The following is a 25,922-nucleotide window of genomic DNA, read 5'->3' on the forward strand; positions in this document are numbered from 1 at the left end:
TTTGCCCACCGGGGCTTGTGGTGGTGGTGGAATGTCACAGAGGATTCATGACGATCAAAAACAGTTACATTTGCGACAAACAAGCTGTGATTTACACACACAAAAATCAAAATAAAAACCTTTCTATGTTAGAAACATGAATACAGCGGGAGGAAAAATAAATTATGTGGGAGAGGGGGGAAAAGAAAAATGCTCGTCTCACTGTTCATGCGGAATGCAACGACATAAAACTGTTTTTCTCTAAATCGTTTCCTCTCGAAGATTCTTTCAAAAACAAACAAACAAACAAAACTCTACTCATGTACACCAGCGACAGAAAAGCAAAACTCAAACTATAAATTAATCTGGACTAAGTCCTCGCTCATCTGTGAATGAATGAATAAAACTGTGTGCGTGAGCAATTTAAATATATATATTTTTAGATTTTTATTTTTGCGATAACAAGAGCGACTTTGCTCGTCCCGGTTTCATCTTCGATCCTGATTTTCTTTTTGTTTTTACGCAGCAGAGAATAAATAAGTGAGTCAGACGAAGTGTGGAGACTGTACATACAGTAAGAATCACTCTCTATTCACCCAACGGCAAAGAAAACGTCACTCGGAAAAAGCATTTGTCGTTTCTTTTAAACATCTGCAGGTTTCTTAGCTTTAGCACTGGAGCTAATAATGTTTTTGCTGACTTCAAACGTTAGAATGTTGTGTTTCCCAGTGGTTTACAATCCTCACTAAGACTTTTATTTACCCAATTTCTAGTTTGAACTGTTCCCTGATGCTACTGTGTTTAACATGCTAACATTAGCAAGCTAGGCGAGTTAGCCTCCACATTCAGAGAGGCAGAATGAATTTAGTTAAAGAGCAAAACAGAACTGTGTAACGGATCCTCTGAAAATATTTTTATGTAATAAATGTATAATATCTTCAACCACTAGCTGCAAATGTTAGTGAATTTGTTAAAAAAAAGGGGAAAAAGAGTGTTTTAGTGTTCATTTGGCATTGGCTAACCCGCTAATACCAACAGAAAATGTCTGAAATGACTCAAGCCTTTTTTTTAACGGTTATTTTCCATATTTTGGAAAAATAGCAACAGTAAAAATGAGCTAAATTAGCTAAATAAACAGTTTTAGCAATTAGCTAACATACATGCACCTATAGATGTATAGAAAACTGTCATGGTATAGCTTTAATTTAAGGAAACCTAAGTGTTGGAAGTCATGAAGTTGAAAGAAACTTGTCTAATTAAAGTGGATTTATAGTCTCACTCAAGGAAAATAAAAAAGTTATGGTAGTAATTAATCGTCCATGAGCTGTGTGCAACACGACTGCTGCCATTTTTCCATTTCACAACAGGCGGCAACGTTCCAAAATCAAGACGTTGTATAACGTTAAAAAAAAAAACACATCCATTTACAAAGTGACCGATGGAGAGACAGAGGTTTGACTGAAGCTCGACGGGGAGAAAAACAAAGAGCAGGGAGGAAAAATTCAACAAAAATAAAAAGTACAGGATAAATGATGAAACCAGCAAAGCCTGATGGGGGCATCGTATTTAGTAAAATGACTACATCATCATTATTATCATCATCTTCTGGCTCTTTAATGAAAAAAAAACCAACAACACTGAAAAGCAGATAGCTGTGAATAAAAATACTCTCACCATAGGGAAAGTTTTTACCCAGCAAGGAAGAATAAATAAAACACCGTCCGTTTCATTAGATCCATCCAACCTTTACAGAAGTGCCTTTGTGTCTGACTTGTTCACTCAGTTTAAAAAGAAAAGAAAATCACGCGTACACTTCATCAGCCTGCGTTACGTGAGGACAAATTTGCTAAAAATGGTGTTTTTTGCAATCATACATTCAAAATATGATCAAAAATCTCAAAAATTATTGCAGGCACTTCATAAATTCAATGATTTGGGCCAAAACATGATTTTTTTTTGTAACCATTCACTTTACAAAGGCCTTGTTTCTGTGTTAAAATCCATAAAAAGTACATAAATTAGTGCTGAACATGTTTATTTCACAGAGTTCAATATATATCTCCCTCTTTTTTACTTCAGTACTTCAGATCATTAAAGGCCGTTTCTAAATTTATTTAGCAGCGAGTGAATCCCGTGTGTGTGTGTGTGTGTGAAACCTTCAATGCCACTTTGACCGTCGCGTTCCCTTTTTGCTAAAAAACAGACTGTAAACATTTCAAACTTTATGCTTCAGTTTTTTTGGGGTCAGCTGGAGAAACGACTGCATATGAAAAAAAAAAAAAAAATTAAATATATATGTATATAAGAAAAAAATCCCATGATCCTTTGCTGCACGTTTAACCTCCGCCCGCCTACATTCCACGGTGCAGAAATGTCAGAGTTCAGAGATGTGGAGAAATTGGTGAAATATTTTTTTTTTTAAGACTAATTTGGCACTTTTATGAACAAACAGAGCTGGAAGAAGCATCCACCACAGTCTTCAGACTTAAACAAACCCATATATATCCATATATATATATATATACTGTATATATATTTTCTTTTATGCTGTGCGACTCACAGTTCACACAGCGTGCCTTCATTTCAGTTTTAATACTATAGAGCAGCGATAAAATCTCAAGCGTCTGGGCAGTTATTATTATTATTATTATTATTATTATTATTGTTTTTTTTAGTAACACTCAAGCACATGAGGACACAACAGCTTCACATTTCTGCCTTTAAAGCTGATGTTTTTAATCCACGAGGGACACACACGGGTACCGAGTGTCCCTCACTGGAACTTGACCCTGTGACCTTTCCGTTTGAAGACAAAAGAGCTTGAAGCCTTCAGAAAAATCCATCTCTATTTACTCTGCCGCCCTCCCGCCTATAAATGGAGAAAGTCCAATGTTTGTGAAAACCAGACTCAAAGACGGAGAACGCATTGCAGCAAGAACAGTACAAAAATACAACTTACAACTCTCTTGAAAAAATACTGGTATTGCTGCCACCACTTCTGTTCAAAGTGTGGTGCTCCGCCCATCTTTGGCGGTCATCACATCCCGTTAGCGTCTAAGAAATTTCCATTGATAATGTCGCCGTTAAAGGGGCTCATCTCGTCAACGCGGTAAAACAGGACGACATCTGAAGACAGCAAATGACTCAATTCTAATAGGGGAAACGTTGCATTGTGGGATTTGGTGATTTTAGCCACATATACTAGCATACAAGCTAAGGGCATTGTTTTTTTCTGTCGCGTTCTATAATACCTACACTATTCACAAGCATGTTAGCAAACAATGTTTGCGGTGTTACAAACTGGAGTTTCTCTGAAGGCTTCTCTTCATTCACAGCCGTTAGCACAAGAGTTAGCCGCTAATGCTCACGATGTCTCTAAGTACTTCAGTCGTACTAAAAGGCCTCTCTGGTTACGTCTCTCGAAAGCGCTGCCATTTTCTTGCCCAGCAAGAGTTAATCGTTGCTTTGATATTGCAAACTTTAAAAAAAAACAAAAAACAAAAACAAAAAACCAACAGAATTTGAGCTCAGCGTAAACATCCAGCTCCGTTCAGCAGAAGCCTTCGGTCCACGAGTCCTCGCTCTCAAAAATCATCATCTACGCGTCTGTCATACATTCTTATTTTGAAAACCGTAAACAAACCAAAGGACAAAAAAAAAAAAAAAATGCCAGTTGTGGAAAAAAAGTCGCAGTTTTGTTGTAAAATAAGTTACAAAAACAAACAGAATAAAAATCTTTGTGTACAGTACTAAAATCCTAAACTAGACCTTTTTTCGTACTTAAGAACCACATGTTAAGTCTATAAATATCTTTACAAATATACACGTTAATTATTCAAATAAACCTTTTTTTTTCTCTGTACCACTTTAAACGATTAAATGTTTTACACGTTCACGACAGTGTCTTCTAGACTGCAATGCTTTCCATCCTAAAACAATATTTAAAAAAAAAAAAAACATAACTAATTTTTTGTCTTTTAAGTACAAGGCTGTGAACAGCAATATGATACATATTTGCATTTATATATTTACAATAAATCATTTTCTAGATACATTAAAAAAAAAACCTCGGAAACGTCGCTGCACACGTCAGCGAACGGCCCTGAAACTCTTGGTTTCCGCGATTATCGCAAAACAGTTCATTTACGACGCGTGACCGCGATCCCTTCTGCAAAAGTCGGGACGACTTTGGAAGAACGAGTCCCATCGTTTTGCTGGTATCTTCAAAGTCAAACTGGGGTTTTGTTTGTTTGTTTGTTTGCGGTCGCGATCTCCGGGGCTCTGTGGAGGATTAAAAAAAACAACAAAAAAACAGACAAACATCGGAAGTCCTCGCCTACTTGATCGCAAACCAGCCGTTGACCGAATTCCCTTCGCCTTCGTCCGAGTAGGCACGGAATGGTTTTCACCCCCCACAGATGAGTCCATAACAAAAAGACTGGCCCGCGTACAAAAATATAATTTCATTTCTGAAAAGAGGAACACAAAGACGGTTCAAATGGCCAGAAATAATCCTTCACTGTTTGGAGAGTCACTTGAGGACGAGGAGGAAGGAGACGAACCGGAGAGCAGAAGCACTGTGGAAGTATTGCATGCCGAGTTTTTAAATTCCATATCTTGCGGAGCTTGAGTCACTGAGAGGTGATTATTATTATCATCATCATCATCATTATTATTATTGTTATTATTATTACTAGTCAGAAACTGAGAGTCGGAGGTTATTGTCCACCCCTCCTCTCGCAGCTCCGTCTTTATGTCCTGATCACACCGTTACTGGGAAGCTGTTTGGGAAGACAGGGCTCGTCGGGCAGCGGATCGTGGGCGAAGACCGAGTCGTCTCCCGAGGAGCAGGTGCTGTTGGAGTCCTGACAGGTGGGCGAGTACTGCTCAAAGGGCACCGACAGGTCCAGGTACTCCTGTCAGAGGGAGGGGTCAGAGGTTAAGACTGTGATGTCACTGTCCTCCGCTGTGGTTTCATAATGAGGTGACAAATTACAGACACGAGCAATAGTATTGACCTAAAACCCAATTTTGGACAATGTGTTCTAAAGGTATTTTGATGATAACCCCATTTTTCTTCAGCACATTTTATGTCATGAAATGACTTTTGAGTGGAGTAAATGTCAAATATTTTAAGACTTTTACTAAAGTAATAAGGTAAAAGGTGTAAACAGTGATTTCAACTTCTACCAAAGTAATTTTCTGGTAAGATACTTGTACTTTTACTCAAGTATCCCCTTTCAGGTACTTTATACTGACTTCAGAAATGGATCCACTCACAAAAACCACATTCGAAGGTGGTTTTAAGACGCTGTTGTGTCACTGTTTGTGGAAAAATAACTGGTTAGATTATAAATACTGTAGCGTAGGGAAAGATGGAAGTCATGGTCTGGATTATCTGCTGTCTACACCTGAAGATTCAAAATGTGGGCTGTTGCCCTCGGGGAGGATAATTATTCCCCAGACAGAGTCGATGGGTTTCGGAGATTGACCAAAGTGAGGAGCAGCGGTTTTGTCTTTTTTTGTGTGTGTGTGTGTTATCAGTGAGGAGCAGCTGTGCAGGGACACTCACATCAGTGGAGGTCATTGATAGAACCCGGTCGTGATCTTCTACCAGCTGTCTGAAGGTCGGTCTCTGCGACGGCACCGCATGCCAGCACTCCCTCATAATCATGTACCTGGAACACAAAAAACACACACACACACAATATTACAGATTGTTTGTCCTTCAAATGTCATGTTTTTGTAGCTTTGCTAGAGAAGCTAAGATGATTGGAAACTAGTTAAAACTGTGTGAAATTTAAGAAATGTTTTCACAATTTTTGAAATTTTAATTTTTTTTTCACAATTTTCGAAATTTTTGAAGAAATTTCCACAATTTTTGAAATTTTTGCAAAAAATGTTCACAATTTTTGAAATTTTTGCAAAAAATGTTCACAATTTTTGAAATTTTACAAAAAAAATTCACAATTTTTGAAATTCTACAAATTTTTTTTCACAATTTTTGAAATTTTACAAAATGTTTCACAATTTCACAAATGATTTTTGAAATTTCACAATCTGATATGTGACCTATTCAAGTTTTAGTATGTCTTATTATGTAGTACATATGTTTTCTTTACATTTTTTTTTTTGGTAACATTTACACCAGGTACCAACAGAGTACCACTGGTGGTACACGTACCACAGTTTGAGAACCATGATTAGAGAAAAAGTTCACAATACGCAAAACATTTTTCGATCGGCTTTTTATTAATTTGGGACCGGAGTTTTTGGAGCAACTTTTGGAAAACAGGTCCCAAAGTGCTTAAAAATTTTAAAACAAAAAAATTCGTATTCAAATTTCAAGAGGTTTTTACAAAAGATGTAACAATAAAAATAATAATAATATATAAAAAACACTTACAATTCGTGGGTGCAGTTGGCAGGTTTGTCCATCCGATGTCCCTCCTTCAGCAGCTTGAAAAGTTCCTCCACTGGGATTCCTGGGTACGGAGATCCACCGAGAGTGAAGATCTCCCACAGCAACACACCGTACGACCACCTGGACACACACACACACACACACACAATTCAAACTCAATAAACAATGAATATAAATTAGAGGTCATGCCACACTCATGGCCAGCAGCTGAACGGCTTCAGGAGACGCAGCGATCGATGTGCGAGGCAAATATTGATCTTCAATCAACATTGTTATTGTTTGAGACAGCGGATCAATACGTGTAAATAAATCAAAATCCAGCCCAAGACGAGGCGAGTGGAAGTCAGAGTGGAAAAAGACATAATGGAAGGAAGATCTGCAGGTGGATAAGATTGGAGATGAATGAAGACGTGACAATCGAAGTGTTTTTAGAGGATCAGGAAGAGTAGTTTTCCAAAAAAATAAGGAAATATTGCATTTATTAGTGTCTATTTTTGGACACAGTAAAGGAACTGATTTAACAGCGTTAAAGTAGTTAAAAAAAAATACTACAATGATACAGATTTAAATCTATCAAACTGTTTTGGTGAGGGTTAGTTTAACTTTAGTTAGTTAAAGCACAAATTTGAGATGTACTTAAGTCAAAGGAGTTGTCAGAACTGTGTTATTTGACTTTTTCAATGTTTTTCCTCACTTTAAATGTTTTTTGTCTTCAATTCTTTAATCATCTCCACCATGGAAGTTTTGGTTTTTTGTCAGTTTGGTTGAGAGGGCGACCTTCATGTGAACCCATTACATTACAATTACTCAAGAAATAATTCAGGGTTCATTACGTTAAAAACATGTGCTCGTATCTATGAATAGCTCAAATTAGTTCTGGATATAAACCAGATTTCAGCGTTGGCAGAGGTTCCTGTATTCACGCGTGTGGCCCTTCATGTAACGGAGTTGTGTTTCCGAAACGCGCCCACGTCCTTTTGCATCGCCGTCGGAAAAACGTATTAAAGTGTGTCCACAGTTCCAGCCGCCGTTCAGACGCCAAACCAAACAATCGGCTCCTTCTCTTTCACTCTCGCCGCATTATTCCTCAAGATTAAACGGAAAAGGGAAGGTAACGAGATAATGGGTGGACGATTAAACCATTCAGACTCCTCCTCCTCCTCCTCCTCTTCCTCTCACTGCAGTGCTTCAGCAAACCTAATCTAATTATCCACGCTCCGGTCCAGAGGGCGGAGAAACAGCCGCTACTGGCCGAGCGAGAGGGGAGGCGACGGGAGGAACGTGGTGGAACAGAGACATCAGGACAATTCAGGTGGTGTCGGCGAGTTAAAAAATGTCGGACGTCAAAGTATTTATTTTATTATATTTTTTTTAATCCTAATCCATCAAAAGTGTCAGTTAAAATAAATGATTTTGATTTTCCAAATTTCACAAATTCAATCCGGTTTAAACTATGTTTTTGAGTCCTTTTTGCTCAGGTGTGTTTATAGAGAAATGAACAAATGCATATTTATGTGTCATATTAATGCAAAACATATAAAAAAATCACTGCACCTTATGGAAATATTTAGCGTTTTTATACCCTGTATAGCTTAGTTTTTCTTATTATTCTCTAATTTGAGTCAAACTTGTGTGTAAATGTGAAAAACCGTGTCCTCAGGTTTAAACGTTAAAAGTTTTCCTCACAAAAAAAAAAGAAAAGGGGAAAAAAATCCATCCCAGGTCAAGAGTCAGCGTCCCTCGAGGCGTGTGAGAGTAAACTGGCTGCGGGGGCGACTACTGTGTGAGCCGGGGAGGTTTGGCGGGAGGATTGACTCCGTAATCCAGAGCTGCTGAAATAACAGCGCTCAGTCTGGTGTAATCACACCAGTGATCCTCTGTTGACAAGGTCCCATATTTGGCTTGGACGGCTGCTGTGGGGACACGGCGTCTGCAGACTTGACCTTGTGACCTTCTCGCCCTCAGCGCGCCTCTCTCTCTCCTCCTGAGCCAACATGGCAGCGGCGAGAGTCTGTGACCCGCCCCTTTTTTTTCTTGAGTTCTCCCTGCGACGTCATATTCTGGGAGATTAGAGAACAAACGCGGCGAGGAATGTGCGGCCACTCACGCACAAGAGGCTCGGGATTACCCAGAGATGACAGTGAGAGGGGAAGCGCTACCGTTCCACATTCACACGCACAGAGTCGGCGTTTTGATGCTAACGTGCTCGGTCATCGCTGGCGGCGCGTGAGCGGTGTACTTACACGTCGCTCTGGTGCGTGTAGACGCGGTCGAACAGCGCCTCCGGTGCCATCCACTTCACGGGCAGACGACCCTGCAACAACAGAACCGGGACAGTCAGAACCTCACAACCCTGGACCCACGTTTTATTTTGAAAGGACGTCATCTGTGCATATAATAGGTTTCATTGTTGTTGTTTGTTTCTTTTCAAAATCAGTGACTGAAAAATTCAGCTCAAACCTGAATTTGGCCCCATTTAACAACGCAGAATATCAATCATCAGAATAATTACAAAATACAAAATATAGAAAGTAAAAAAATATCAACGTGTTTCACAGACAACAGAATCCTAAACGAATGGACTGCTGAACTATGAAAACATGAACCTCACATGCGCCGGACAGATGAAATGAAATGAAAAAAACAATCAACAGTACATAATTAAGTCTTAATCTAAATGTTCCTAATATGAATGATGATTATTTTGGCCTTATTATTGCTATTTTATTGCATTGAGTGTGAGTTAAAGGGCTTTTTTCAGTGTGTATCTTTACTCTAATGGTTCATTAGAGTCAGAAAAGCATAAGAGGAAAAACATAATAATCTCTTTGTTAATCATGATGCACGATCTCTTTCCTGCTCTTTGGACTCTTTCCACAGTGGATGCTTCTTCCCACTTAAGCGTCATTATGACAAATGTTTAATTCCTTTTCGGCTGCTGTAGGGTTTATCATAATTCCAGGTTATTTCTTTATTATTCCGTGTTTTTCCGCGACACTCACGTTGGTGGTCTTTTTGTAGTAGTCTATATTGTGCACATCTCGGGCGAGACCAAAGTCTGCGATCTTCATGATGTTGTCGTCCGTCACGAGGACGTTTCTGGCCGCCAGGTCTCTGTGGATACACTGAGGGAAGAGGAACGACCGCGTCAAACACACAGTTCACACAAAAACAACACGCGGAAAATCATTTAAAGCTGCTGTCAGTGATATGATTTCATAAAAAAACATATTTCCTTTCTTATTTTACAATAAACTGCCAGTTTTAGGCTGCAACGAACAATTATTTCATAATGGATTCATTTTGTCAAAAGAAAGAAAGAAAAGAAAATGCTGTAAAATGTAGATTGTTGTTGGGCATGTTCGCAAATGTCTTGTTTTGTCCACAAAACTAAATTATTCGCTTTTAGGAAGTAGAATTTTGACAATTTTGACAATTTAACAACACGGAATTACCTGAACTTAATGAAAACGTGTAAATAGCAAACGTTTAAGCATTTAAAGCTTTTATGACAAAGAGAAAAGCCAAAAGTACGTGTAAATATTGTGAATTATTTGCAAAAAAAGGATATTTTGTCCAACGGGACTATGAGAATGGTGATGTCCGTTGTGTAGTCTACGTGATATGCAGGTATGAGCTGTATTCCCACCACAGGTTGTTAGCGGGATGCTAACATTTCTCCCAGTGGTAACTGACAGTTTCAGACAAGTCTTGCCAGGTGCAAGATTGAAAAAGGTCATATTGTATTGTATAAAGCGAAAATGAGCCTTTGGGGTGAGCACAGCATTAGATTTTGAGTGTATGTGTATTGAATTTTTCGCTGTTGTACAGTCTACTCACTACAGTAGACCACACTACACCACCGGGTGATCTTAAAGACCCGTTTACATACGCTAAAGTGCATTTCAGCAGCAGTAAGACTAAAGCGTCGCGGCGGCTGACCTTCTGCGAGGCGAGGTACTCCATGCCTCGGGCCACCTGGTAGGCACAGGACACCAGATCTTTGAAGGTGAGCTGCTCGTCCGGGATTTTGCAGGTGTCGAAGGAGTAGTCCATGCCTGGGGGCCGCCGCGCCCGCAGGTACTCCCTCAGGTTGCCTTTCGAGGCGTATTCCACCAGGACGTAGAGAGGACCTGGACAATAATCACAGCGTCACCATCAGGACTCGACTAATCACCGACTTGAATTGTTCTTTCTCTTCCGCGGCGCTCTGGAACCTCACCGTCCTGCGTGCAGGCTCCCAGCAGGTTGATGATGTTTTTGTGTTTTCCGATCATCTTCATCATCTCCATCTCTGACACCAGGTCTGACAGGTCTTTATCTGTGGCATCATCTGTGACGAACAGAGCAGAGGAAAACACCACATGAGGACAACTGAAAAGAAGGAGGTTCTTCACATAAAAGCAGAAAAGAACTTAAGTCCAAGATTTAAAAACACACAAAACACATGATAGAGAGCAGGCACTATTCGGATCTCGACTTTGTGTGTTCTGTTCTGCATGGTAACATTAGTAGCTTTTTCTGTTAGCCGGTTAGACCTTTGATTGTTGACATGTTAGCCATTTAGCCTTTTGCTTGTTTTTATTTTATTTTATTCCTTTGTTTGTTAACATCGTAGCATATTCTGTCAGAAATGTAACCTTTTGCTAGTTAGCGCGTCAGTATTTTCTGTTAGCCGGTTAGCCCTTTGTCCGTTGACATGTTAGCATTATTTTTGTTAGAAAACTGGCCCCTTGTTTGTTAAACCATAACATTTTCTGTTAGCCAGTTAGCCTTTGGTTTGTTAGCATTTTCCGTGTTGATGAGTGTTTATTGGGATTAACTGATTGATTTAATTCATTAAGATTATGATGTTGATGAACATGATAACGATGCCGATAAATAGAGATTAGAGAGACACAGCGATTGACGATGCTCATGTTAATTATGCTTTTTTATTATTATTTTTAGGCAAATTAACCAAAAATATTGACCAAAAGTTCACATATTTGTGGCAGGATTTCAAACCTATATTTGAACTTTGGAACTAAAAATGGAAAAACAAATGTGACCAAGAATAACTTGAACTAGAACTGCAACGAAAAAAAACTAAAGGTTCTAATTAAAAAAATGGATTAAAGGCCTATTTTTGTTTGATTATATGAATCTACTGCAGTAGATTAGATTAATTTAGGCACTTGCTTTAACATTGAAACATAATTTTTGTGTTTTCTGGGAATTTAAACTTCCTATTATTATTATTATTGTTATTAATAATAACTATTAAAGCGATAATTCATTTAATAATATTCAATTTGGCTTCACCAACCTTTCAGCATTTTCACAGCGACTGTTAGCGGCTTGTTTGGCTTCTCCTTGTCGACGCCGACGGCCTCGGCCATCACCACCTGACCGAAGCAGCCTTCGCCCAGAGGTTTACCCAGAGTCAACCTGAAACACGAGGAGCGACATGTCAAAGCTCAGCCTGCGTTCATATGAATGTCACGCGTGAATGAGCTCGAGTAGAACGGAGGCAGGTTGAGTGGAACAGTTCTTGTTCTCTCTTACCGCGTTCGTGGAAACTCCCATTTGGGGTCGGATGGAAGTTCCAGCTCCGAGACGTTGGCCAGCATCGGTCCGTCGCTGGACGACAGGCGGGCGATTCTGACCAGCGGCGTGTTGGAGTTCATGGAGGAGTTGGAATCCAAGGACACCTGCTTGGGTTAAAATAAACAAAAACACAAAATGTTATAGACTCTGAAACGAGTGTGATAATGTGTGTTTGAACAGAGGGAAAATAGAGGAAATAGCGGAAATATCGTAGTATGGCCAATATCAATATTTCATTATCCACGAGACAAAATGTGTTCCAGAACAGACCAAAAAAATGAAAACGTCATGATTTTTTGGTGAAAATGACAATTAAGATGCTAAAATAATCAGTCGTACCAAAGATAAAGGCCTTAAATATTGGCCATCAGATGACCTGCATCTGTCGACCTCTATGTAAAACACTTAAGTATGATGTGAAAGCTTTGGTTTGCACAAAAAGGCCTAAAAAAAACAATAATAAGTTGATATACTTTCTTTTCTTTACAAACGACCGACGGCAAACGCGACACATTTCAGGACTGATGTCAGAGTTCCTCTGAAAAACAGCAAGACTTCCGACACCGGCGGTGAGTCTAACAAACCGCCGGCCTGTGGCTGTAACAAAGACGAATGTCGGCGCGGGCTGAGGCGGGCGGGCAGCGGGCGAGGGCGGGACGGACGTCTGTATCCATCAGCGAGCTTCATTTTTCCAGATCGCCGCTCCTGCCTCCGAGCCCTTCGGCTCGACAACCTCGCACCATTTGTCTGAGTGCCGAGGCGAGCTGGCGGGCTCCGGCGCTTGATGAATCTGTTTGTGTCAAGAGTCTGTCGGGGCCCGGCCCCCACAGGTGGGGGTCCTGAAACAAACATGTCCACTTACCACACTTCCCCTCCATAACTTCTCAACTGAAGGGCAAAAAAAACCAAAACAACAAACCAAAGAAAAAAACAGCCCCGACCAATTTCAGAGGCATGAAAAGTAATATCTGAACAGAACATACCAAGAGGTTTAGAGGAGATTTACTCCAGTTATGAAAAAGAAAGGAGAGAACCGGGAGATTAGCTTCCCAAAAACGAAGAGAAGATTACAGAAAAATGCAATAAGCGCTTTCCCCGCGTTTCCTTATAAGACCAAATATATGAAAGTAGCAGAAATAGAAGCGATTTGGAGGCTACAATTAGAGCAGCACGGAAACGTTCCTCCGTGACAGGACTGCGTCTGAGTAACAGGCACTAATCAGAGAGAGCGAGAGAGACTCGCTGCTTTGTGACCTTTCCAGCTCAAACCCCAACTTTACTTTTTAAAAGTCATGTGCGTGTTTTCCAGGGAAGGAATTATACGACTTTCAAGCAACGGTTTTCTAAAAATGCAACCTTTGCACTTCATGGAGCGCAAACCCTTCAATTATGGAGCTGGAAAGTCACGGCAGCTAACCCAGACACGGCAGCAGGGCGTGGCCCCGCCCACCATCACACGCTCATCTCAATTGAAAGCACAGGTGTTTGAAATTAAATTTTTGAGGACCCGAACATGCCATAAAAACTCAAAAAATTTTGCGACTGCGTCAGACCTGGTGAAAATTGAGCTTGTTCGGTGAAAAGGCGTGGAAAATTGGAAGTGGGAGGAGCTAAACGAAAATGGGAAAAAAAGCTTTTATGAGGTGATTTTTAAAAAAATGTTTCACATACATGAATTAAAGTTGGTACACATGTTTAACGTGTCAGGACGGTCCAAAAAGTCAATGAAGACTGCTGTGAGTCCTACCGGAACGTCGCCATCTTGGGTTGAACAGCTATTTTTTGGCGCTTTTGCACCAATGGTATTTGAATGAACTCGTCCTAGAGCTTTGGACTTTTCTGAGGGTTTTCAAGTAAGCGCAACCGTGTGGGAACCTAGAATTTCTCCAAAATTCATCAGGAAAGTCTAAATCAGCCCAGTCCAGCCCTGGTTTTTACTTATGAGATGATTTTTTGATTTGCTTCAGTCAGTTTTATCGCTCTCAAAAACATCATTTTTGCTCAGTAGTAAAAAAGGCTTTGTGTCATATTACTGATACAAATCTAATTTCAGAGACAGAGAGTGAGAGGGAGTGTGATCACCGCAGCACTGAGTGGACAAGAATGAAGCCACACTGCACTGCCTGACAGTTATCTGATGAAATAAGACAGAGAGGAACAGAACTTCAGGAGATCAGATCGAAGTCTTTTCATCAGAATAAATTGGAGTGAGGACAGGAGGAAGAGGAGGAGAAGAAGGTGAGGGCACGTTAATTAGTGTGAAGAGCTGGAGTCAGGATAAGAGAAGACACTCTGGCATTTACGAAAAGCCATTCTCCTTTTTCTGGAAACGTCTGATTCTCACTCCTGTCCTGCTTTTAAACACTGAGACTTAATGACCAACAACGTGATGATAATCCACGGAAATCAGATTAGAGAACATTTTTTAAACCCGTAGATTTTCTCCTCATCATCCAAAACTTTCACCGACTAAAGTGTTGATCAATTTCAGTCTAATTTTCATATATAGTACATATTTAACTGGACACTGCTAGTTTAGCCCAGCTAGGTTAGCTTAGCCTGTGGACAGAAAGCAGTGGAAACGCTAATCTGGTTCTGCCCAATGATTAAACTAGTACGACAGCGTTCTGGACCAAATACTTCTATTCCTTTAAGCGTTGTCGTTTTATCCGTGTGTTTTTGGTCTGCGTTGTGTTTGAACTCGGCGCTGGATCCTGGGTTTGAACGGCGGTCCTCGGTAGACGCAGGTCTGCAGACTCACTCACACACACACGCGCGCAGCTGCTCCACTTTTAGTGTTTCCCTCCAAACAGTTGAGGGCCCGAGTGTGTGTTACACACGGAGTGAAATCTAAAACTAACACTGACAGTCACAGGAGGGCATAAATATCCCCGAGCTGAATCTGCTCCAAGATAAATGTGAACACATGTCACCAGCGTGATGCCGTCCAGGAGCCGCACCACGTCGCCATAACAACCGGACACACGGACGTACAGTCAACCGTCCCCGTGCATTTACACGAAAATATTAAATAGGAATCAAGAGTGTGTCAAAATAATAAATAAACCAGGACCTAAACTGCTCATGTGCTACATGCTAAGCTAACCAGACAAGGAGAGGGAGGGGAAAAGGGAGGGACAAGCATTTGTGCGAATCTTGTATCTACTTTCTGTTACCTGTCTCTTGAGGGGGAACTTGGAGAGCTTCTGCACGGGCGGCGTGGGCAGCGTCTTCTGCGTGGTCATCCTCATGCGGCAGAGGACGACGATGACCACGGCGAGGATGAAGAGCACGCAGCCCGTCACGTAGATGAGGATGTCGACGTAGTAGTCCTCCTTCTCGGAGTTCACTTCTTTGGCGGGAGGAGGAAGAATTGAAGAAGAAGAAGACGTGGAAAACAATGAACATCAGATAAAAAGTTGACACGGCGTTTCTCAGTAGCACAGTTAGCATTATCGGCTCGTAGCTTTATCCTGCAGCAGGTAATTGCTCCTCCACAGAGAGGTAATTATTGTCTTAACGTTTAAAGAGGAAAATCTGCTCTGATTACAACAAAGTCTTAGGCTATGGTGGGTGTTCCAGGGAGATGTCGGCGTAATAAAAACACATTAAAGTGTGTTAACAAGTCATTATTTACGATAATATACGATAACATTTAACAAGAAAATGCAGTTGGGAATGCTAAGTACTCCCAACTCACGTTTTCCTGTCCTTTACGACCATTTTGTGTTCGGAACGCTGAGTCAGCAATTCCCGACTACTATTTACCTGGACACCTGCCATTTTCTTTTGGCCATAGCTCCTCCCACAATTCATTTACCATTATAAAGAGGAGGGAACAACAAATGAATGGTAGCAGGAATTTCCTGAACTACACGACTCAAAAGCGGCGGGAACGAGGAAACATTGGTCGGGAATTCTGAACAAATGACTTTGGAAAATATCCGGTTCATATTGTGCTACTGAGAAAACATGGAAAAGTACAATCATAATTCAAAGACATGAGAGTTTGTAGGAGTGGACAATGAGAGTCCAGCCACCTTCACAGAGAGAAGAGGAATATACCTGAAAGAACCGTCAGCCAAGCAGAGTGGTAAGCATAGCCGATAGAGTTCCCTGCCAGACAAGTGTACTCGCCGGCATCCTCAAAAGACACATTGGTCAAGAGGAGAACCTCTAGCTCCTTATCTGTAGTGTTTATACCAGCCGTCTGTGGAGGATGAAAGAGGTATAAGATGGAGGAGGGAGAGCGGGAAGAGAGAAAGAGGAGATTTCATGAGCCCAAAGCTTCTTAGAGGAAACACCAAATACACCCTGGAGGAGAGGACAGGTACTTGAGAGGATTTGAAAGGGGTCAGCAGTGCTGTTTTTATTCTTCTGCTGACAGCACCGACACCAACGCCACCTGGAAACACCCAAGCAGCACCTCCACCACGCTGCAACAGAAGCTTGTTGGATCAGCCTAAGCCCACAGGTGACCCTGAAACCTTTGGGATGGCAAAAATCTAAAGACCTAACTTTCCTCTTATCAGGAAAGTTAGGTCTGTCATTGTGTTTTTATTATTTTTTGGCCTAAAAAATAATTTCTTTAATTTCTTTGTTAGGAATTTTGACAAGTAACTATTGAAATATTTACAATGCATTTGTTTTGGGATAAAGACATGGGCAGAATTAAGCTTAATAGAAGGGATATTTAGCAATTCCCATGATCAGGGGAATGTTTTAGACTGTGCAACAGCACCTGTGAGTTTAGGCTGAACCAGTGCAACGTTTATTTGACACGAAAGCATGTTTATTTTCTTGGGGTTCCTCAAGGATCTTTACTGGGTCCATTATTTTTTTCAATGTATTCTATCTATCTATCTATCTATCTATCTATCTATCTATCTATCTATCTATCTATCGAACATATAACAACCTTTTACTGGTGTTGTTTTCTGAAACAAAATATTCCTTAAGATTTTGTTTTCTTGGGGTTCCTCAAGGATCTATACTGGGCCCATTCCTTATAAAGACTTTAAAGATTTTGGTTCACTAATATAAAATATTACTGCACTTTAGTTTAGGCTGAACAAATACAAGTACATCCTGTTTTTAATCAAAACAAGTCTCATGTTTTGCAAAAATCATTAAGATGCTCTCTGGTTTTCTTATGAATAACTGTGCAATTGCTCAAAAAAAAAAAAGAGAGAAAACATTGCTGTGGTTGTGGCTTTTCCCGCCTCTAAGTATCAGTTGGTGTGATGAACAGTGGGGAGGGAGAGACTGTTTCAGACCCAGTATCTGATGTGGCTTGGTCGGGGATGAGGCGGGGGGACTCTGATTCACCAGGCTTCAATAATGAACAGCGACATCAAGAGCCGGTCATGAATCAGAGTCCTGCTGCATGCTTTCATGTACAGTACCAGTCTCTCAGTGTGTGTGTGTGTGTGTGTGTGTGTTGGTGGGCGGTTTCATGTGGGTTTTTATTTGTGGTTTGTGAAAGAGTGAGGCTACTGCAGGTGCTATCGAGTTTGTTATTGATCAGAGAGGAAGACAAAGTGCCACCGCGTGTTGAAACAAATCTACTTTCTAATTCATTTGTGTGTGTGTGTGTGTAGCAAGCAAGTAAACCCACAACCAAGAGGAGGCGACACAGCAGAGGATCAAATGTGGTTAAGGCGGCTGTTGTTTGGCCTGAGCTCAGGATTTACCTGGTTTGTGTACCTTAAGCCAGAAAGCGTTTTCTGACTTGCCTATAAAGTTTGAGGCGCGACACCAGTACTTCCCAGCGTCTTTCTCTGTCACGCTGGACAGATTCAACTTACTGAGGGCCTCAGTGCGTTCACTGACCACACTCTGTGGAGGGAAAAAACCGAGAGGCACAGTGAGGCCATACAACCAAATTCCTGTGGGAACACATGTACATGACAAGACTGTATTGTATACGCAGACCTGGAAAACAAACACGCCGTCATACGCTACACTTTTATTTACATTTCCTAATTCGAGTGGAAACTTTACTGGCCACAGTTTTTTCTCTAGACATTCTTCCTTCACAAACTTCATTATGTTTAGTTTTTGCAGGAAAATGTCAAACCTTTAATTCTCTCAAGTTTTTTTTAAACTGAGCTTTTTAGTTCTTTGTATCTGGGTTGTTGTTCCCGGTTTGATTTAGTTGATTTTCTTTAATTTTTGCAAAACTTGACAACACTTTTAAATACACTCATATTATTATTATTTTTTTTAAATTTGGGGAAATATGTGTTTGCTTTCTTTGACAGATAAGAAAAACAATTGATAACTCATGTCAAGCTAGGAGCTAGCTAGCTAGCTATCAGGAGGCACTTAGCTTGTAGCATTTTAACACTTTCTGTTTGATTCCGTATTGAATGATAGATAAATGTAGCTAATTTTGGAATGCTACAAACGTTTACAGGTTTATTAATGAGGTTTAGAAAAAGCCAAGCTAACTACCCTCTTGCTTACTGACCATATGTTAACCTAAGCTAAGCTAATTGCCGCCAGGATCTCGCTACATGGAATGTACTTCACTTTGAAGTGTTATCACAGCATTTCGTGAACTAAATATTCATCCCACACAGTAGAAAAAGATAAATCGAACCGTTGCTTGTGACCGCCCGCTTTTAAACCCGGTCTGCGATTAGCATATTGCTAATTGACATGGAAAACCCAGCACAGACGGACAGGAACCAAAGCTAAAAACTGCAGACTGTGCAGCAAAGTGTGAGATTAAAAACATTACAGCGTCAGACCTTTAACACGCGCCACACATCGCATACTTTCGTCAACACATGTTATCTATTGGTATGTCAATCAAGCGCTTTAAAGGCTCACACACACACACACACACACACAGACACACACACTGCATGTGACGTGTCTCCAGCAGAGAAACTGCTGATGAATAATTTAACGGGCAAAAGCAGAGAGAACATATCGTGTGTTTTATGGTTGCTTAATGAACATCCAGACGCCGCCCCGCTCCCTCTTAACGCCGGGGTGCATCGCTCATCGTTCATTTTTTCCCCCCCTCTCGGCATCAAAAGAGGCATTTCTGTTCAAAAAAATAATAAAAAGAAGGGCGGAAAAAAATCTTGCACGTCCTCCTCCTCCTCCTCCTCAGCTGTATTTAACTCTATATACTGTACGCCACACATGACATGTCGCCAAGAGTCTGAATGAACTGTGGTGGGGCCAGGAAGACAGATGGAGAGAGAGACAGAGACACAGAGAGAGAGAGACAGGGAGGGAGAGAGAGAGAGAGAGCGGTGCATATATACAGTAGAGCTCAGTAAATACTGTTTCAATTATGTGGTAGATGAAAATAGAGCGTGGAGCCGCGGTCTGGGCTGACAGGCTCGCTCACCCCCTCCTCTTTGGCCTGTCTCTCCTCCTCCTTCTCTTTCTTCCCGTCTGTGTCCCCCCTCCTTCATCTCTCTATCCCACCCTACTCTTTTCTTCTTTCTCCCCCCCTAACTTTTTTTTCCTCGTCTCTATATCCCCTTACACACAAACACAAGCTTATAACAAGTTTACACGTCGGTCAGACTTCCAGTCTGCGCAGAAACGCTTGAATTTAAAGACTCACTCGTCTCCACATGGGGAGAAGGTCGCGGGGGTGTCGCTGGTGCCGATCCCAGCTGACACGGGGCGAAAGGCGGGGTCACAGGTCGCCAGTCCATCATCGCGGGGCCACAAATAGAGGCAAAGATTCCTACATACGTCCCGACAGTGGCCTGATGAGGTTTGATAGCACTGATCTGTTAAAGGCACTGCGAGATTTGCGGGTCGTACATGACGTATGTGATGTTTACTTTATTTCAAAGACAAACAAATGCTAATATTGTGCACCTTTTTTGGATTCCATACACTTTGCGATGACAAACGCGTTTGAATGTGTCCTCACCTGCTGCTTTACTGGCTGCAGGGAATGTACGGCCCAGCTAAATTTCATGGTTTTGAAAATGCAGCCCCGCAATTGAATAATCCTGATTTTGAGTGTCCAATTTGCCTAATCCCTAAAATCTGCATGTTTCTGGACTGATGGGAGGAAACCGGAGAAAATCCACACACACATTTAATTTAATTGCTGTTAAATGCGTCAAGAAAATACTGTAAATGAGCCAATTTAGAGTTGCAAAGCTTCATATCTACTTAAAATATGTTTTTATTACTGTTTTCCACTTATTTTTTTTTATTTATTTCGGTCATGACATTTAGATCACTCATCACATAACAGTGCAGTTCACAAAATATACATAACCGAAAGTGAAACAATAATAATAATAATAATAATAATTTTTTGCGAAAAATCCACTCATGGATGACGTCACAATAAGCTCATATAGTTTCAGGAAATCCCCATTACTTACAATGGGCAAAACTGTGAAAAAAGACAATCACAGCTCCGTCAAAACCAATCAGATTGAATCGAAATTTGGTAGGTCAATTCCATCAGACTACATTTCATCCAGATTGGATCTGGATTACAGATTTGGTGTCAGATTGAGAAGAAAAACGAAGGATTAACGAAAGAGAAGCTGTAGCCGACTCTCATACTTAAAAGCCTCAAATCCAAGAAGTGCAACGGATTGCACGTCTGTTTCTCCACATTGTCACTGTTTCTGTTTTTATCTCACTCCCTCCTCTTTTGTCTCCCTCCCTCCATCCCTCCCTCCCTCCCTCCTCATTCTCTAAGTCTCTCGCCCTCCATCTTCACCCACCACTCTGTCACACATTCTCTCTCTCCCTCTGCTGACTTTGCCCTTCCTCCTGCTCCTCCACACTCAGTTTTTCCAGGGCTTTTTTGGGTGCCTCTGCGCTCTTTTCCTCCTCCTCCTCCTCCTCCTCCTCCTCCTCCAAACCACGCGACGCAGCACATCTGACGGCAGCGGCGGTTTAACAGAGCCCGTCTCTCTCCCTGCGCTGCCGCCACCACAGCAGTTAACTTAGTCCAAACCAGATGTTTTTATTCCCTCGCTCTCTCTAGAGGCTCAAAAAAATAAAAGATAAAAAGGGAGGGGGAAGCAAAAAGGCTTTTTTTTTTGTCTTCGATGGGAGTCTTCCTCTCGTCACTCAAAATAATAATGAAAAAAAAAACAGGCCTCACATTGGGTTTTGGGTGTTGTCCTCTCTGGGTGAGGAATGCTTTCTTCTCTATTCTCGAACACCAACACTGTCTGGCGGCGAAAGCGATGAAACCTCCAGGAGTCGCTTTTTAAACGGGAGCAAACTCGGCTCAGATTATGCGCCGACTCACCCCCCCACCCCCACAACCCCACACCCCCCCACTGCGTTTACTTAACCTCGCCTTTTCACAATGGAGGAAAAAGAAGACGCAGCCTCAGTCGCGGCGCAGAACTTTACCTGATGCATGATTAGAGTAAGTAAACACAACAGGATAATTACCCTTAGATATCGATTATTTAGGAATGCTCCAATAGCTAACATTTCAAGAAAGTAAAATAATTGCTCTTGTTCTGAGCCTGAAAAGAAAAACAATATACGAGAGCAAGACAAGAAGAACATCAATCAAACTTTGTCTTAATAAGATACAAGAGGAACGAGAGTAAGAACAATTGTAAATACAGAAGTCAAATTCACCATCACGAACTGGTGGGTGTGCAAATATAAGAAATTCCAAGGTATAAATTCTTAAAGTCAGCTTAATTTAAAAAAGTAGGAAGACTCAATTCGAGTCAACATTTCTTACGTGACAGAATTTCTTTGCTTTCGATAAGTTGAACTTTAATTTTTCTGAGTTTCAGGGCACGTCACAGTCTGAAAGCAAAGATCTGCTCTCACCATTGGCAGAATCGAACATTGGAATCAACTTTACAGAATATTTGGCTAATTTCTAGTTGTTGTTATTGCAGTGAGACATCATTAGGGAATGATGAATGTAAAAGTCTGTCCCCAACAGACGCTAACGTCTCATTAAATGAGACATTTAACAGAAATGAATTATGAGTGAAATTGTCATGGGCTGATATGGATTCCACCGAGACCTGGACTCACCTTCAAGATGTTGACGTAAGGAACGCCATCGGGGCCGTAGCGGCTGCCATTGACCTCGATGTGCTTCAGCCACTGGATGTGCGGCTGGGCGTCGCTGTAAACTTTACAGTGGAACTCCACGTTACTGCCCACCACCACCGTCTGATTGGCCGGCATGCCGGCGTGAAGGATGGGCCTGTGAGGGGAGCGTTCTGAGAGAGAGAGAGAGCAAAGAGTCATTTATTTGTTGTTTTACACAGAAACAGACGGAAACGTTAGTGTTGTTGTTGTTGTTGTTGTTTACCGAGTACATCCAGCTGGTACGTGTGGATGATGGTGCCGTACTTGTTCTGGACCACACAGGTGTAGTTTCCGCGGTCGGATGGCACGGCGCTCTCCATCACCAGGCTCCACTGCTGGTGTCTCAGCTGAGAGGAGGACAAAGTAGACAAGGGACAAAGAGTTAGTACGTGTCCTCAGGGGTCTGCTTTGTTGGACCCCAACCAATGGGAGTTGGATACACCATCAACTGGTTAATATTCAGTCCTAAGCAGTCCTCAGAAGATTGGCACATGGCCAGAGGAGCAGCTACAGATTTGGTGTTTTCATCCACCTCCCTCCAGTGAGGAGCTGGGAAAACCTGCAGGAGAACCACTGATAGATGGAATCTTTCAGGTCTAGGATGATCAAACTCTTTCTTCAGGTCTAGAATGATCAAACTCTTTCTTCAGGTCTAGGATGTCCAAACTCTTCCTTCAGGTCTAGGTTGTCCAAACTCTTCCTTCAGGTCTAGGTTGTCCAAACTATTCCATATGGTCAAGGATGTCCAAACTCTTCCTTTGGGTCTAGGTTATCCAACTTCTTCCTTCAGTCTGAGATGATCAAACTCTTCCTTCAGGTCTAGGATGTCCAAACTCTTCCTTCAGGTCTAGAATGTTTAAACCTTTCCTCCAGGTCGAGGAGGTCTTCAACTGGTTCTCCAGTCTCCTCACAGGTGGAGTGTGGACGTAAACACAGATACTGCAGATGCTGTACTTCCTGTGATTGGTGTGGTTTCATTTGCTGGTCTCGCTTTGACATGGAAACAGTCAGAGACCACCTCCATCAAGAGGACAAGAGTCTGCTTGGACTCTTGTTCTTGGACTTGGAGGTTTACAGCCAAAGAACCGCATGAAACGAAACAAGTCTGGTGTGAACGCACCATCAAACACTGTGAAGAGAGGGAATTTATGGGAATAACTCATAACCTCTAAATTAAATTAGAGGTTATGGAGATTGACCTGATTAATTGATTGATTAATCAGGTCAATCACAACCTCCAGCTCAAACGCAGACCAGTGCTTTACTCAGAGTGAGACATCACTTCTGTTTTCACGCAGCCTGTCGGCAGAGAGAGCCTCAGATCTGCTGCTTCCTTTGAAACGCTTTGATATGGAACATCAGAGTGAAGGCAGCGTGGTAAACAGGAGCGCGCCGCTGTGCGCTGCGCCTGTTTGCGGAGGTACAAACATTTTAAATGCTAATACAAATTCATAACCTCCTTTCAGTAATTGCACACAGCGGGACAGAGGAACATGGACGAAAGACGGCAAACAATCCTTCTCACGTGATCTACTGACAATGACAATGAAGTTGTTTTAGCCCAGATATTCAACTTTATTGATCCCACGTGGGCAGTTACTATCAAGATATTAGGTTTAATAAAGATGTTTTTGGCGATAATTATCATTATTTGACTGATTTTTATGCGGCTGCCACAATGTCTTGATGATTATTGATTACTTAATTAATCATTAACTGTTTTCTGAGTGCTTTGATTTTCCAGCGAGATTCCAGAAAGATTCATGTGAGATTATTTTCATTAGCAAGAGTCAGAGTCAGAGCACTCGTTTCTGTCTGTCGACAACGAGACAGCTTTTTCTCTCCTCCTCTTTTTTTTTTTTTTTGCACCTCTGAAATTGGTTCCACTGTGCCAGTCAGGAGCAATCCATCCCTGGTGAGACGAGGGCTGCATTTTGTGCCGTAATTCAAACCAGGTGTGTCTGGGTGGCAGCAGCAGCAGCAGCAGCAGCAGACAGACAGACAGATACTAACTCGACAGATTCAGGAGCTCGGATTCAGGGGCGAGGCGAGAACAGAGGACCTGCTACGCATGGACAGACAGTCTGCACGGGCCAACGGAGGACGACCTCCGCTGCTTAAGTGGAAACATACGCTGCAGACGCCGCCGCTGCTGCTGCTGCGAGACGAGCACAGAGCGTGAACTCCCGCGAAAGAGGTCAGAATTACTAAAGAGCGAGTGAGTGATCTCACGGTGGAACACTTCACATCACCTGCGTAGGAAAATGTGCAGACCCGGCCGGCGAGGGCTCAGTGTTTTCACAAACGTTTCACCCCCACGTGTCTTTAGCGAAACAGGCGCTCGCACAATGTATACGTTTGTAGGTTTGTCCCTCTCTTCCCTCTGTCTTACACTCCTCCTCCTCCTCCTCCTCCCTCTTTCGCACTCTTGGAGGCGCATGAGGAAAATAATCTAACAGTATAAATATTATGCCTGTGTGTGCTTTTCTCAGTTGCGTGGTAACACAGCGCAGGCTGCCCGCTCAGCACTGGCAAATGGTTTTTCAGAGCGACTGGCTCCACCCCGTCTGCCCCCTCTCAGAGCCGAGGAGTCAAACCCGAGTCAATGGCTGCTCTCATGAGCAGATGAGTGACGCCTTGTGCTGTGGTCGCTGCGGCCTCAGGAGGAGGAGGAGGAAGAGGAGGAGGGGAAAGTAGAGTTAAGTCAAAATGTGGTAAAAATACGAGCAGGAGTTGACGCTCCGTCGAGGCCAGGACCACCAACAGACACAGAACCGATCTGTGACCAGGTTTTTTGGTGTTCATTTCACAAAACGGCCGCATTTCATAATAAGCGTGGGGGGGGAAGAACCTTTGCTTTGAGTCCAGCTCTGTTTCTGTTAAAGTTCCGTCACTTTGACACGAGTCTGTAAAAAAGCTCGCCGTCGGTGAGGACGCAGAAGCCTGTGCTGTGCTACAAGATGCCAACATTGTGCAAAGGAAATGCTCCTGACGAGGTTTTCAACAAGACTTTAGAGATGAAACGGGGGAAAAAAATAAAGGAAGTATTCCCTGGGAAGGCAAATTTAAGTTTTAAGTAAAAATTCTAGTCATTTGTTTTACACAAAAATCACATTCTGGTCGTTTTTAGGTGAACACAGTGGAGAGGAGACGAACAGGAGATAAAAAGTGACACTGTTTTAACATTTCTACATCAGAGAGACGGAGAAAGTGGAAATTTTGGCTGTTTTCACCTTAGAGGTCAGTTTTGATAAAGTTTGACAGTAAAATTACGTAAATATGAAAGTAAATCCGCTTTTAACCCTGAATGTATCATTTATACATTCTGAATGACTCGCCGCTCACTCTCTGTGACCACGCCGACGCGTTAGACGCCCAGAAATGTGATAATCCCGTCCGTGTCGATCGCGCCAGATTCCAAACAGAATTAACTTATTAAGGAGCTTAGGTCGGAGTCATGGGAATGGACACAGGCAGAGACATTAAAGGTTTAAAATATCTCGGGACACGTTAAGCGATCTGCCTGATTGTGGGACGTTTCTTTTTTTTCTTTTTGCTGCCATGGAAAACAGCGGCGCGGCCTCGCCCCGTCGCTACATTCGGCTGTTTTCATCGAAGAAAAGAAAGAATTAAAGTCCCCGACTGCCAACTCAAACGACTCGTAAAAGATTCAGTGTGGCCGCTGTCTGAGAAAACACAGGAAAACAGTCCTGTCAGAACCGGCGGGGGTTCAATTTATGGCCGTGTCCGCGCAGACCAGCGGCCCGGATCTGCGCTACCGTCTAATTTGACCCACAGAGAAGGCGGAAACAGATAGCGGCGGCCCAGAGGACTCGCTATTTATTGAAAC

At 42.0% G+C, this 25,922-nt stretch overlaps 1 protein-coding gene across 8 annotated transcripts in view; it reads right to left on the reverse strand.

Annotated features, from left to right (window-relative positions):
- Positions 1-3,660: 3,660 nt before the first annotated feature.
- The window catches only part of fgfr3 (fibroblast growth factor receptor 3), a 68,651-nt gene continuing 46,389 nt past the window's right edge, over positions 3,661-25,922 (reverse strand). For 2 of the 8 annotated variants that reach the window (XM_044047243.1, XM_044047239.1), the window contains exons 6-18: positions 22,296-22,419; positions 22,013-22,203; positions 16,058-16,202; positions 15,169-15,344; positions 11,951-12,099; positions 11,712-11,833; positions 10,626-10,736; positions 10,346-10,536; positions 9,406-9,528; positions 8,647-8,717; positions 6,386-6,523; positions 5,552-5,657; positions 3,661-4,895 (exon numbers count right to left, since the gene is read on the reverse strand). In XM_044047243.1, coding sequence (XP_043903178.1) covers positions 4,731-4,895; positions 5,552-5,657; positions 6,386-6,523; positions 8,647-8,717; positions 9,406-9,528; positions 10,346-10,536; positions 10,626-10,736; positions 11,712-11,833; positions 11,951-12,099; positions 15,169-15,344; positions 16,058-16,202; positions 22,013-22,203; positions 22,296-22,419 — 1,812 coding nt within the window. In that variant the 3' untranslated portion in view covers positions 3,661-4,730. Of the gene's footprint in view, positions 4,896-5,551; positions 5,658-6,385; positions 6,524-8,646; positions 8,718-9,405; positions 9,529-10,345; positions 10,537-10,625; positions 10,737-11,711; positions 11,834-11,950; positions 12,100-15,162; positions 15,345-16,057; positions 16,203-17,685; positions 17,831-22,012; positions 22,204-22,295; positions 22,420-25,922 lie in introns of all 8 variants that reach the window. The other 6 variants (XM_044047241.1, XM_044047236.1, XM_044047242.1 and 3 more) reach the window with 4 other exon arrangements.

The sequence above is a fragment of the Solea senegalensis genome, linkage group LG16, assembly GCF_019176455.1.
Source record: "Solea senegalensis isolate Sse05_10M linkage group LG16, IFAPA_SoseM_1, whole genome shotgun sequence".
NCBI lineage: Eukaryota > Metazoa > Chordata > Actinopteri > Pleuronectiformes > Soleidae > Solea > Solea senegalensis.